The sequence below is a fragment of the Hemitrygon akajei genome, chromosome 21 (genome assembly GCF_048418815.1).
Source record: "Hemitrygon akajei chromosome 21, sHemAka1.3, whole genome shotgun sequence".
In the NCBI taxonomy this organism is placed as follows: domain Eukaryota; kingdom Metazoa; phylum Chordata; class Chondrichthyes; order Myliobatiformes; family Dasyatidae; genus Hemitrygon; species Hemitrygon akajei.
In genome coordinates, this window is record NC_133144.1 from 66,378,615 (window position 1) to 66,392,701 (window position 14,087).

Below are 14,087 nucleotides of genomic sequence, written 5' to 3' on the forward strand. Positions count from 1 at the left end.
CCGCATCTTAGATCTAAAAGAATGTCCTTCAATGCTGAAGTCATGCCCTCTTGTCCTAGAATCCCCTACCACGGGAAATAATTTTGCTGAGTATGGCATGAATTCTAACTGTTGGTGTTGACCTTGTTATGAAATGCTAACAAGCAGATGGATATTAGAAGCACTTTCTTTGAGGCTGGCTTGGCCTTATTTAGATGTTCAATAAAGCCACCATGAAATTTTAAACAGTTATCGCACCTTAAACCCAGCTGCCTGCAGACAACCTCAGCATCGAGATCATCCCATTGGTCGTCACAGACAGTCCCCCACTGTCCATCATGGAAGACTTCTACTCGTCCTTCGTGGTGCTCCTTCCCTCCAACGAGGCGAATGGGCATCACTGAACCTGCACTTGAAGAAAGTAAAGAGAGCATTTTTAAACATGGCGACTTCAGCATCAACATGTTGCTCATTGACAAAGCCCTGCCCAATGCAAACATCACATTTGCCTTCATTACTATCTCAGAGGTTCGTGCTTTTAAATCCATTCACTTGTTCACATGACCCAGGAGCTGACTTCCCAATTTTACCTTCTGGCAGCCCACATACAACTCCAGCGTCATGGTGATGTCCGCAGATGCCTTCTGTGGCTGTGCCATTTCTGCATTGTACCAAGGCTGCCTCGTCCCCATGGCAGTGAACAGCAGCCAAGTGCATGGGTCCCTGTCCAGGCCCAAAGAATGAATTCCTCTTCCCGACACCTATCTCACTGTGATTGGAAGTGGAAGAGTGGAAAGGGAGGGGGAGTGAGGTGGAAGGGATTAAAGGGAACGAAGTTCAAAATAAGTTTATTATCAAAGTACATAGATGTCACCCTGAGATTCATTTTCTTGCAGGCATTCACAGTAGATTAATGAATCAAAGAAAAACTATACACAAAGACTGACAAACAACCAACGTGCAAAAGGAGACGAACTGTGCAAATACAATTAAATAATAAAATAATTAATATTGAAAATATGATTTATGGATAACCATCAATAACTCTCGGAGATGGGAGTCAAATGATAGGCTTTTATTAGCAGCAAAACGGAGCACGGCATCTCGGAGACTGAGGGGGGAGCAGTGCCTCCAATCGCCTTTATACAGGGGTCTGTGGGAGGAGCCACAGGAGCAGTCAGCAGAGGGGCGTCTCCAGACAGGTATACAGTTTACCACAGGAACCTTGAAAGTGAGTCTGTCGGTTGTGGAATCAGTTCAGTGTTGAGGTGAGTGAAGTTATCCAAGCTGGTTCAGGAGCCTGATGATTGAAGGGTAGTAACTGCTCCTGAATGTGGTGGTGTGGTCCCGAGGCTCCTGTACCTCCTGCCTGATGGAAGGAGGGAGAAGAAAGCGTGGCCTGGATGGTGGGGACAGTAAGTTAAAGAAGAAGGAAAGAAACAAGGCAATGATAGAACAGGTAAAGGAAGTGATGAGGTGAATTGTTTGTCCTGTATGATATGGTGCTAATTTTCTCTCTATCCTATTTCTGGTGTGCTGATTAACAATTGTTTTGCCTCAGCTGTTAACAATTTTTTAATAAACAAAGTAATGAGCTAAAAAAACAGGGGAAAGAAGCTTGATGATTTTCCAGGCTAATCCTGATAACGTTTCCCTATGTTATTTTTATTTATTTAGTGGTACAGTGCAGGGTAGACGTTTCTGACCCTACGAGCTGTGCTGCCCCAGCAACACCACAACCCAGATTTAACCCTAAATTTGTCACACGACAATTTACAATGACCATTTAACCTACCCGGTACATCTTTGGATTGTGCGAGGAAACAGGAGTGTGCATCCCATGAGCAGGATGTACAGAGACTCCATACAGAACGGCCCCGGAACTGGACTCTGAACTCCAGAATGCCCCAAGCTACAATAGGTCACACTAGCCGTTACACTGCTGTGGAGACCACGATTTTAATCCAATTTTTATGCTGTTGGTAATCACAGAACTCTGGAAATGAGCACACTGAATGAAGACCCAAAACTTCCATGATTCTACTACAATTCAAGTACACCACTTTGATTATCCCTGTGGTATCAAGGTTAATTTTATTTGTCACATGTACATAGAAACATACAGTGCAATGGGTCAGCAAGGATTGTGCTGGGCAGACATAGCATGACCACAATTCACTAATCCTAACCCTATGTCTTTGGAATGTGGAGGGAAACCAGAGCACCCGGAGGAAATCTACATGGTCATGGGGTGAACATACAAACACCCTACAGACAGCGGCAGGAATCGACCCTGACACTATAAAGTGATGCACACTACTGTGCTATCTGGTAACAACCATTTCAATACCAGAGATCAACAAACCTCACCCAAAATATCACTGCACCTTACAGCTTCCTAAATCAGATACTAAAAACTTTAATTCACAATTACCGTAAAAAACCTTAAAGAAGGTCAGCTTTAAAATAGTCATAGATTCGATAGTAGAAGATACACTAGCAATGTCATCTCTCTCTGTCACATTCTCCAATTACTTTCTAATAGCTATTAAAGTTTTGCATTTATACAGCTTTTGGAATCTTCTGATGAATCAAAGCCATAAACACAAGAGATTCTGCAGATGCTGGAAATCCAGAGTAATATACACAAAATGCTGGAGGAACTGATGAAGATTCTGATGAAGTGCCGGAGTCCTGATAAAGGGTCTCGGCCTGAAACGTTGACTCTTTAATCCTTTCCATAGATGCTGTCTGATCTGCTCAGTTCCTCAATGAATCAAAGTGCCATGCAGCCAGTCAGCCTTATTCACTGTGGAAGAAACACGACAGCCATTTTGTGCATAGTAACTCATGCAAGAGCCAATGTGGAATGACCTGATAATGTTTCTTTGTTACTGATTGATGTATCAATATTTGCCAAGAATCTAATGTTCTTCTTAAAAATATGTGACCTAGAAGCTTATTTGCCCAGGATGCTTCCATGTAGCTTCTTGGCTGCAAGGCAGCACCTCCATTATGTAACATGCCTTCCGCATGGCATCTGAGTGCCAGACCAAACTTCTACGCCCCAGTCTCCAAAGAGGGAGTTAACTCCAACTTACCATCACCTTTCACACTTCTGTGGCTAGACTGTGAACACAGCTGGAACCACTGCCAAGTTCTAATGACTATAACTGTGAAAAATTGGTACCTTCAAACAAGGGTGCGTCCTTTATTTGTGTTAATATAATGATCTCATATATCCAATCTACTTATTTACATCTCGTATGTAAATACATAGTAATGACTTTGCCACAGAAGAGTTTATGGAGCTGTTCAAAAACTTTCCCTCTTGTTCTCTCCTACCTTCTTCATTTTCTCTTCATCATCTAATGATTGGCCTTGAACTTGTCCCTGTTCTGATGAAAGTCATCAGTTTTGTAAAAACCGTGTGCTTGGTGAGTCCTGATCTCTAATTAAGTCCAATGTAGACTTGCAGACTCATAAAAATGAGAATTAAGATCAAAATTCAAGATTATTTAATGTCATTTTCAGTACACAAGTCTAAAGGATAATGAAATTATTGTTACTGCGGATCTGATTCAGCACAAAAAAACACAATAATAATTTAAAAAATAATAAATATAAATACATAATATAGCTTGTACACATAGATTGACTGTATGTAGATAAAGTGACACTAGGTACAGGAGTGTCTGTACATAAGGTGACTCTGACAGGAAATGATAAAGTAGTGGTGCTACTGGGTGTAGAGGGGTGGGTTAGTGAATAGAGGTGTTGATAAGCCTGCTTGGGGGAAGTAACTATTTTTGAGTTTGGTGGTCCTAGCGAGGATGCTATGTAGCCTCGTCTCTGATGGGAGTGGGACAAACTGTTCACGAGCAGGGTGTATAGGACCCTTCATGATGTTACAGGCTTTTTCCAGCCAGTGCAAGCTCAAACGAAGTGTTCACTGTCTAGTCTAGGACTCTTCACAGACCAACTGTGGAACTTTCTCTGCATATTGTTGTAACCAAGGATAGTGTCACAGTACATCATGATAGTTTGACATTTGTAAAGATCAATTAATACAATTACTGATTCCTCTTTAAATAAACCAGTTTAACTTAAGTTACAAATTTAATTCAATCACTGTTATTTCCTGTATCAACTTTGTACTCAACTTCAGGCACGTATGGGTGTCTAGGACATCTAATGAAGGGGCTTTTGTGTCCATTCTGGGGCAGCTCACTCACCTTTGGTTTCTACATACACTCAGCTCTCGCCTGTGATTCCAAGCGGCTGTTTTGCATGTGACAGTGGCCACACCTCTTTGATCAGCAGGCTAAACCAGGAGAGGGTAGCCGTAGGCCCCATACGCTGGTGAGACAGGAACACGCCCATCCCAGCATGTGAAGTCAGCTCTAGCGGACTGGGCGGATGAGATCAACTGTCTCATCCAACACCCAGGAAGGTGGTTTTGCTACACTCCATGGAGAGAGAAAGGCATGAACAGGCACAGAAAAAGTCATGGTCACCCACCGAAAGCAAGGAAGAGCCCAGTATGTGATGACTATTCATACCACCAGACCCAGACTTCCGAGGTCGAGACAATGGAACTGCCCCAGTGCAACAGCTTTTCCAATTTAAAAACTCTCCTGCACAGGTTTCCTGCCATCAATGAATATGATGGACAACCACTATATTAGACTACCAACTTCAAACAGATCTTTCATTTAGAACGGACGAAGGAAATCACGTGACAAATATTTCAACACTTTCATCAACAGGCGGTAAATAGTTCAAAATTAATTTAAACACTTCCTGCTGTGGGAGATTTAGATCACATTAGTTAAACAGTCAGTAGTTTGATGCCAAGATCTGTACATTGTTCAGAAGGTTTTGTATAATCGTAGCAACGACCTTATTGAGGGTAATTACTGGATGTGTAGTTCCAACACGCATACCTCAAGCCCAGCTGACGGCACACCACACTGGCATCTCTGTTGTCCCAGTTCATGTCACAGACAGTACCCCACTGTCCACTGTGAAATACCTCCACTCTTCCTTCATGTTGGCTGGCTCCTCCACTCAGTCGAACGGCACCTGAGAAATACAAGGAAAGCACAAATTGAGTTTCCTCCGTTGAGAAGACAGTTACTTTCCCCAAGTAATAAGTATGATCAGCAGCTCCACTCACTAACCTACCCTCTCTTTCTGTTCTCCACTCTGGCTCCTGCCTACCACCTCCCCATGGGTCCCCTCCTCCCACTCTTTCTCCTATCAGATTACTTTCACCCCAGCCTTTATCTTTCCCACCCATCTGGCTTCACCCTATCACCTTCTAACTATACACACAAAATGCTGGTAGAACACAGCAGGCTAGGCAGCATCTATAGGGAGAAGCGATGTATATTTAAGGCAGAGGTTGATAGATTATTGATTAGTCAGGGTCTGAAGGGATACAGGAAGAAGGTAGGAGATTGGGGCTGAGAGGAAAACCAATGATGAAATAGCAGAGCAGACTCGATGGGCCAAATGGCCTAATTCTGCTCCAATATTGTGTTTTATATTCTGTTTTTGCTCTTTTTGGAGCCATCTGGGTGTTCTTTCTCTGCACAGGGGGAGGGGGTTTGATGTTTGATATTTTTCTTTGAATAGGTTGGTTACCTTCTAACTATCCTACTTTTCCTCTCCCCCCCCGCCACACATTTTTCATTCTGGCATCTTCCCCCTTCCTTTCCAGCCCTGATGAAGGGTCTTGGCCTGAAGCGTCAGCCTGAAAATTCTTTCCATAGATGCTGCCTTACCTGCTGAGTTCCTCCACCATTTTGTGTGTGTTGCTTTATCATTTCCTGTCAGAGTCACCTTATGTACAGGCACTCCTGTCCCTAACATCACTTTATACAATCTCATACAATCAATCTATGTATATGAGCTATCTTATGTATTTGTATTTATTGTTTTTTATTATTATTGTGTTCCTTTTTTGTGCTGCATTGGAGTCGGAGTAACACTTATTCCGTTCTTCTTTACTTTGGAACTGAACTGAAATATGCCTTTTGATATTGTGTTTTATATTCTGTTTTTGCTCTTTTTGGAGCCACTTGGGTGTTCTTTCTCTGCACAGGGGGAGGGGGTTTGATGTTTGATATTTTTCTTTGGACAGGTTGGTTCCATGGTTCTTTGTTTTGTGACTGTCTGTGGGGAAGATGAATTTCAGGGTTGTTTACTGCATATGTACTTTGATAATAAGTGTACTTTGACTCTTGAATTTTTGGATCGTTTTAATTTGTGTACTGGAAATTACATCAAACGTCAGGGAGGAGGCTACATAGCATCCATGCCAGGACCACCAGACTCAAAAACAGGTACCTTCCCCAAGCAGTAAGGTTATCGGCACCTCCACCCACTGCCACACCTCTCCATACCCGCAACCACCACTACTTTATCATTTCCGTAAGACCATAAGATATTGGAGCAGAATTAGGCCATTTGGCCCATCGAGTCTGCTCTGCTATTTCATCATTGGTTTTCCTCTCAGCCCCAATATCCTACCTTCTTCCTGTATCCCTTCAGACCCTGACTAATCAATAATCTATCAGCCTCTGCCTTAAATATACACAAAGACTTGGCCTCCACGGCTGCCTGTGGCAAAGAATTCCACAGATTCACCACAGAAATTCTACCTCATCTCCATTCTAAAAGGACACCCCTCTATTCTGAGGTTGTGCCCTCTGGTCTTAGACTCTCCCTCTAGAGGAAATATCCTCTCCACATCCACTCTATCAAGGTCTTTCACCAATTGATATGTTTCAACAAGGTCACCCCTCATCCAGTGAATACAGGCCCAGAGCCATCAGGCATCCTTCATATGACGAGCCATTCAATCCAGGAATAATTCTGGTGAACCTCTTTTGAACCCTCTCCAGTTTCAGCACATCATTTCTGTGAAAAAGGGCCCAAAACTGCTCACAATACTCCAAGTGAGGCCTCACCAGTGCTTAACAAAGTCTCAACATGACATCCTTGCTTTTATATTCTAGTCCTCTTGAAATGAATGCTAACATCGCATTTGCCTTCTTCACCACCGACTCAACCTGCGAATTACCCTATAGGGAATCCTGCACAAGGACTCCCAAGCCGCTTTTGGCTTCAGTTTTGTATTTTCTTTCCATTTAGAAAATAGTCTACCCTTTTATTTCTTCTACCAAAGTGCATGACCATACACTTCCCAACATTATATTCCATCTGCCATTTCTTTACCCATTCTCCTAATCTGTCTAAATCCTTCTGTAGCCTCTCTACTTCCTCAAAACTACCTGCCCCTCCACTTATTTTCTGCAAACTTTGCAACAAAGCAATCAATTCCATCATCCAAATCATTGACATATAACCTAAAAAGAATCAGTCCCACACAGACCCCTGTGGTACCCCACTAGTCACCAGCAGCCAACCAGAAAAGGCTCCCTTTATTCACACTCTTTACCTCCTGCCAATCAGACACTGCTTTATCCATGTTACAATCTTTCCCGTAATACCAAGGGCTCTTAGCTTGTTAAGCAATTGCATGTGTGGCACCCTGTCAAATGCCTTCCTGTCAGAATCATCTTATTGTACACACTCCTGTGCCTAGAGGCACTTTATCGACATACAATCAATCAATTTATATAAGCTATCATGTATTTATATGTATTGTGTTTATTATTATTATTATTATTATTGTGCTATTTATCTTATTTTTTTTGTTCTGCATCGGATCGGGAGTAACAATTATTTCGTTCTCCTTTACATTTGTGGACATGAAATGACATAGAACAATCTTGAATCTTGAAAAAGTAACAAAGTATGAAGCAAAATATCCTACGTTTTAAAATAAATAGCTGCATCTTACTTGCATCAAAATATGTAAATAATTACTGAAGGACATATTGTTTACAAAACCTGTGGGATTTTAATCCACTAACGTACGTATTTTGTCTTTGTTCTGACACCATGCATTTGCACACACGGTCAATGACAACTGACGGGGCACAGGAGTTTGCAGCTCATCACAACCACTGAACTGAAAAGAAAATCTAAAAGTCAGTGAGTAATGACCATGAACCAGGTAGACCTTACACATTTAACGATAGGGCACCGAGGAGTGTGGGAGAACAGAGGGATCTGGGAATACCAGTCTATAATTCATTGAAAGTGGAGTCACAGATCGACAGGGTCGTAAAGAAAGTTTTTGGCACATTGGCCTCATAAATCAATTTACTGAGTACAGGAGATGGGATGTTAATGTTGAAGTTGTATAAGACAGTGAGGCTTAATTCGGAGTATTGTGTACAGTTTTGGTCAGCTACCGACAGGAAAGATGTAGGCAAGATTGAAGAAGTATAGAGAAAATTTACAAGGATATTACCAGGTCTGAAGGACCCGAGTTATAAGGAAAGCTTGAATAGGTTAGGACTGTATTCTTAAAAATGTAGAAGATGAGAGGAGATTTGATAGAGGTATACAAAATTATGAGGGGTACTGAAAGGGTAAATGCAAGCAGGCTTTTTCCACTGAGGTTGAATGAGACTATAACCAGAGTTCATAGGTTAAGGGTGAAAGGTGACAAGTTTAAGGGGAACATGAGGGGAAACTTCTTCACTCAGAGGGTGGTGAGAATGTGAAATGAGCTGCCGGCTCAAGTGGTCCATGCAATCTCAATTTCAACTTTTAAGAGAAGTTTGGGTAGGTACGTGGATAGTAGAGATATGAAGGGCTATACTGTAGTCCCAGTGCAGGTCGATGGGGTATGGACTAGTTTGATTTTGTGTCATTTATGTTTTTCTTGTGAATGTTGCTTATATGATAATATAGTATGGATTTAATGTTCAGGCTTTATAAAGCGCTGGTGAGGCCTCCCTGGTGAGCAGTTATGAAGAGTCTCAGCCTGAAACATCGATTATTTACTCTTGTCCATAGATGCTGCCTGGACTGCTGAGTTCCTCCAGCATTTTGTGTGTGTTGCTTGCATTTCCAGCATCTGCAGATTTTCTTGTGTTTGTGTCATTAACAAAAGGAACGTACCCCAGATGAGGATCTCCTGGGAGGTGAGTGGTGCTGCTTTCGTCTACAACCCATGACGCAAGCCCATCCATCACCGGTCTAGCAGGAAGGCTCAGAACAATGCATTGTTCCAATACTAAACACAATGACTCCTATCCCAGTCTGTTCAGAATTTACTTGGCTGCCTTTTGAATGTTATAATGCTTCTGGCTCTTTCCAAGTCACGCTCCACACATTTGGCAGAGAAGGCACGTTAGCCTTACTTATAGAACATGCTAAAAGATTTTAATTCCTTCATGAAAGGGAGAGACTGGAGGCCAGAAATGTACTCTCTAGTGAACATACCATTCATATCAAACTTTGCTTAAGTTCATGGCTATCAGTGTATCGCAGAAACTAGACTCCAATCCATGGACTCTGTCTGCACTTCTCGCTGCCTTGCTAAAGCAGGTGACATAATAATCAAGACTCTGTCCACCCTGAACATTCTCTCTTTTCCCTCCTCCCATTGGCCAGAAGATACAAAAGCTTGAAAGCATGCACTATCAGGCTCAAGGTCAACTTCGAACCCACTGTTATAAGGCTATTATATGGTTCCCTGGTATGATAAGATGGACTCTTGACTTCACCATCTACCTTGTTGTAGCCTTGCACTTTACTGTCTGCCTGCACAGCACTTCAACACTTTATCCTCTATTCTGTTGTTTCTTTCTCTTGTACTACCGGCAGACCACAGTATGTGTGGCTTCAGAGCTGTGTATCAGACATGGCTATAAGCAGCACTGGGGCCCCACAGGGGACCGTATCGGCTCCCTTCCCTGTATACCTCAGCCTTTAGATACAACATTGAGTCATGTCATCTGCAGAAATTCTCTGATGACTCAGCAATAGCTGGCTGTATAAAGGGAGGACAGGAGAATGAAGTGCCCTAGTGGAGGACTTTGTCAAATGGTGCAAGCTGAATCATCTGTGTCTAAGCCTGCACTGCTCCCTGTTACTTTTGATGGTGAGGATGTGGATGTGATGAGGACCTACAAGTACCTGGGGGTGCACCTGAATGATAGACTTGAGTGGAGCACCAACACAGAGGCTGTGTACAAGAAGGGCCAGAGTCACCTCTACTTCCTAAGGAGACTGAGGTCCTTCGGAGTGTGCAGACTTCTCCATCACACGTTCTACCAGTGTTGTTGCCAGTACAATTTTCTACGCGATGGTGTGCTGGGGCAACGGCATCAACATGGGTAATGCCAACAGACTCAATAAACTGATTAGAAAGGCTGGCTCTGTTACAGGAGTCAAACTGGACACACTGAGGCTGTGATAGAACAAAGGACCCTACGGAAAATCCTGGCAATTCCAGACAATGTTTCTTACCTTCTGAATGCCACCTTGGCTGAACAGAGGAGCACTTTTAGTAACAGACAAAGACAATTGTGCTGCTCTAAAGAGCGCAATATGAGGTCATTCTTACCCTCGGCCAAAAGGCACTATAGTGAATCAACCTCTTGCCAGGGAAGTGATGACCCCCTCCTGTTCGACTGCTTGAGGTAACTCATTTTTTATTCTTTCTTACTTCTCTTCTAATATTTGTATGTTTGTATATCTTTGCACTTGTAATGCTGCTGTGACACTGTAATTTCCTTTGGAATCAATAAAATATCTACATCTACTTTATTGATGTACAAATGTGATGAAATTATCTGTATGGATGGTATGCAAACACAACATTTTTCACTGTAACATGCTACATGTGACAATGATAAACCAATTTACCAATTCAATTAACACCAATTGAAATCTCATTCATTAAACTTAATGTTCACTCAGTGGCCACTTTATTAGGTACACTGGTACACCTGCTTGTTAATACAAATATCTAATCAGCCAATCATTTGGCAACAGCTGCAATGCATAAAAGCATGTAGACCAGGTCAAGAGGCTCAGGTTGTTGTTCAGACTGATCATCAGAAAAGGAAAAAAATGTGATCTAAGTGACTTTGACTATGAAATGATTGTTGGTGCCAGATGGGGTGGTTTGAGTATCTCGGAAACTGCTGATCTCCTGGGATTTCCACACACAACAGTTTAGAGTTTACAGAGAATGATATGAAAAACAAAAGGCATTCAGGGAGCAGCAGTTCTGTGTGGGGGAAATGCCTTGTTAATGAGATAGGTCAGAGGAGAATGGCCAGACTGGTTCAAGCTGACAGGAAGACGACTGTAACTCAAATAACCACGTGTTACAACAATGGTGCCCAGAAGAGCAACTCTGAATGCACAACACATCAAACCTTGAAGTGGATGGGCTACAGCAGCAGAAAACCACACTGGGTTCCACTCTGTACTAATAAAGTGGCCACTGACTGTACACATTACTGTAAAACATTAAGTAGAGATTAATTTCAATCATGGTTCTCAAATTTATTGTGTTGTCACCTTAAACAGAGCCCAAATTTCAGTGTTAAACCCTCACCACTTCCTACACCTGACACTTTGGAAGATCCTGGTGTGGGGAGCTACAGGCAGAGAGCTGAGGCCACTGATCTCTGAGGATGCCATCACTCAGCACTGTGCAGCTGAACTGACATAATTGTCCACGCCGAGTGAATGGGAAGCCGAGCCCCTCACCATGATTACAGTCGCACTCCGCCCAACTGATTGAACCACTCTTCCTTCTGTAGAAGCACCACGGCACCCCCACGCCATCGGGGCTGCGGCACAAGTTGTGGTTGCCCAGACCCTTGTTGGGATACTGCTCGATGTAGTCTGGGAAATCTGTCCACTGGAGACACTCCTTGCCCGTCACAGTGAATGACGCTGCCCCGGTGTAGTGGCCCAGCTTTGTGACACTGGCTGAACACTGGCGAGGAACTGTGGGAGCAATGCAAAAAGACAAAGAGTAAGCTGTCGTTCCTCCTCTAGGAATGGCCTTTATTTGTTAAATGTATTCATTATTGTCACATGTACCGAGTGACAATCTCGCTTTGTGTGTCATCCCCACGCATCATTTCATCACATCAGAGAACTCAGTTAGTACACGGGAAACAATAATAGAATAACCAATCAAGTGTTACAGTCACAGAGAAAGTGCAGAGCAGGCAGAAAATAAGGGACAAAATGAGGTAGATTGACAGGTCAGGAGTTGATACTTTCTAGGGGATTGTTTAACAGTGTAATAGGAATTGCCCTGAGCCTGCTGGGAAGTGCATTCAGATTTTCTTATCTTCTGCGTACCTGTGATACTGTGGCGGAGACGGGAAATGGGAGTAACAGCAGGAGTCAGACACAGTTTTATCCTGGCCCCAGTGAATGGCCAAAATACAAGAGACAAGCACACAAGGCCACAGCACCTACAGTTTTGACACACCAACACACACCACCTACACCTCTTGCACACATACCACCTACACCTCTGACACACCAACGCACCACCTACACCTCTGACACACCAACACACACCACCTACACCTCTTGCACACATACCACCTACACCTCTGACACATCAACGCACCACCTACACCTCTGACACACCAACACACACCACCTACACCTCTGACACACAGACCAACACACACCACCTACACCTCTTGCACACATACCACCTACACCTCTGACACACCAACATGCACCACCTACACCTCTGACACACACACCACCTACACCTGTGACACACACACCAACATGCACCACCTACACCTCTGACACACCAACATGCACCACCTACACCTCTGACACACACACCACCTACACCTGTGACACACACACCAACATGCACCACCTACACCTCTGACACACCAACACGCACCACCTACACCTCTGACACACCAACATGCACCACCTACACCTGTGACACACACACCAACACGCACCACCTGCTCCTCTGACACAGCAACACGCACCACCTACACCTGTGTCACACCAACACGCACCACCTGCACCTCTGACACACCAACACACACCACCTACACCTGTGACACACACACCAACACACACCGCCTACACCTCTGACACACACACCAACACGCACCACCTACACCTGTGACACACCAACACGCACCACCTGCACCTCTGACACACACACCAACACACACCACCTATACCTCTGACACACACACCAACACACACCACCTATACCTCTGACACACCAACACACACCACCTACACCCCTGCCACACCAACATTCACCCCCGTACCTCTGACACAACAACACACACATCTCTAACACACCCACATACCATCATATTCCTCCTACACCTCTGACACACTAACACATACCTTCTATTGTGCTGGCTAGCTCCAAATCACACGTAGAATATCTGTACAAAATAAAATTTATTTTTCCCTGAACATGTAATGTTTAAATTTAATGAAAAATTGGGATTTAAAAGATTCCACTTTCAATTCCAGACATATTCTGTACGAAGTATCAGATTATCAAACTAGAGAAATGTCAAATCACATCAAGCAGCCTACAAGCGATCTCTGTGCTCTGGCTGTTCAACTTACAGAAATATGTCCTTACAGAATTCACTAATCAAGAATCTGAGACACAGAATCAAACTTGCTCTCACAAATTTTTATGTAAAGATGTAAATAAATACACAAAATAAATTATTTCCCCTCCTTTTTCATAACACATGCACAGACAGTGGCAATGTGGAAATGAGATATAGACCATTTTCAAGAAGCACCACATTGCTCTAATATCGGGGTTACAGCCATAGGATGCTTTTAAGATAGAATTTACATTGACACTGGATTACCACATTGTCAGGGTACTGTAAATTAAATTCAATAAAATACACAAGAACATACGTTAAAATTGATACATATCTTGCCCTAGGATTCAACGTGATCATGGTTGATCTACCCCAGGCATTAACTCCTCTTCTGTGCCTGTGGCCCATTATTTCCTGAAAATATAGTCACAGGGAGAGATTGGGTAGGCTAGGCTTGTTTTCCCTGGAGCGAGGGAGGCTAAGGGGTGACCTGATTAAAGTATACAAGATTATGAAAGGCATAGGTAAGGTAGAGAGTCAACACTTTACTCCCATGGTAGTGGGGGAGTCTAGGACCAGAGGGCA

The 14,087-nt window shown here is 43.2% G+C and overlaps 1 protein-coding gene across 6 annotated transcripts in view; it reads right to left on the reverse strand.

The window, feature by feature from the left end:
- The window catches only part of LOC140714393 (neurotrypsin), a 68,365-nt gene that overhangs the window by 35,705 nt on the left and 18,573 nt on the right, over window positions 1-14,087 (reverse strand). For 4 of the 6 annotated variants that reach the window (XM_073025640.1, XM_073025639.1, XM_073025641.1 and 1 more), the window contains 4 exons: window positions 11,632-11,874; window positions 4,926-5,064; window positions 570-748; window positions 238-385 (listed from right to left, as the gene is read on the reverse strand). In XM_073025640.1, coding sequence (XP_072881741.1) covers window positions 238-385; window positions 570-748; window positions 4,926-5,064; window positions 11,632-11,874 — 709 coding nt within the window. The remainder of the gene's footprint in view (window positions 1-237; window positions 386-569; window positions 749-4,925; window positions 5,065-11,631; window positions 11,875-14,087) is intronic. The other 2 variants (XM_073025644.1, XM_073025643.1) reach the window with 1 other exon arrangement.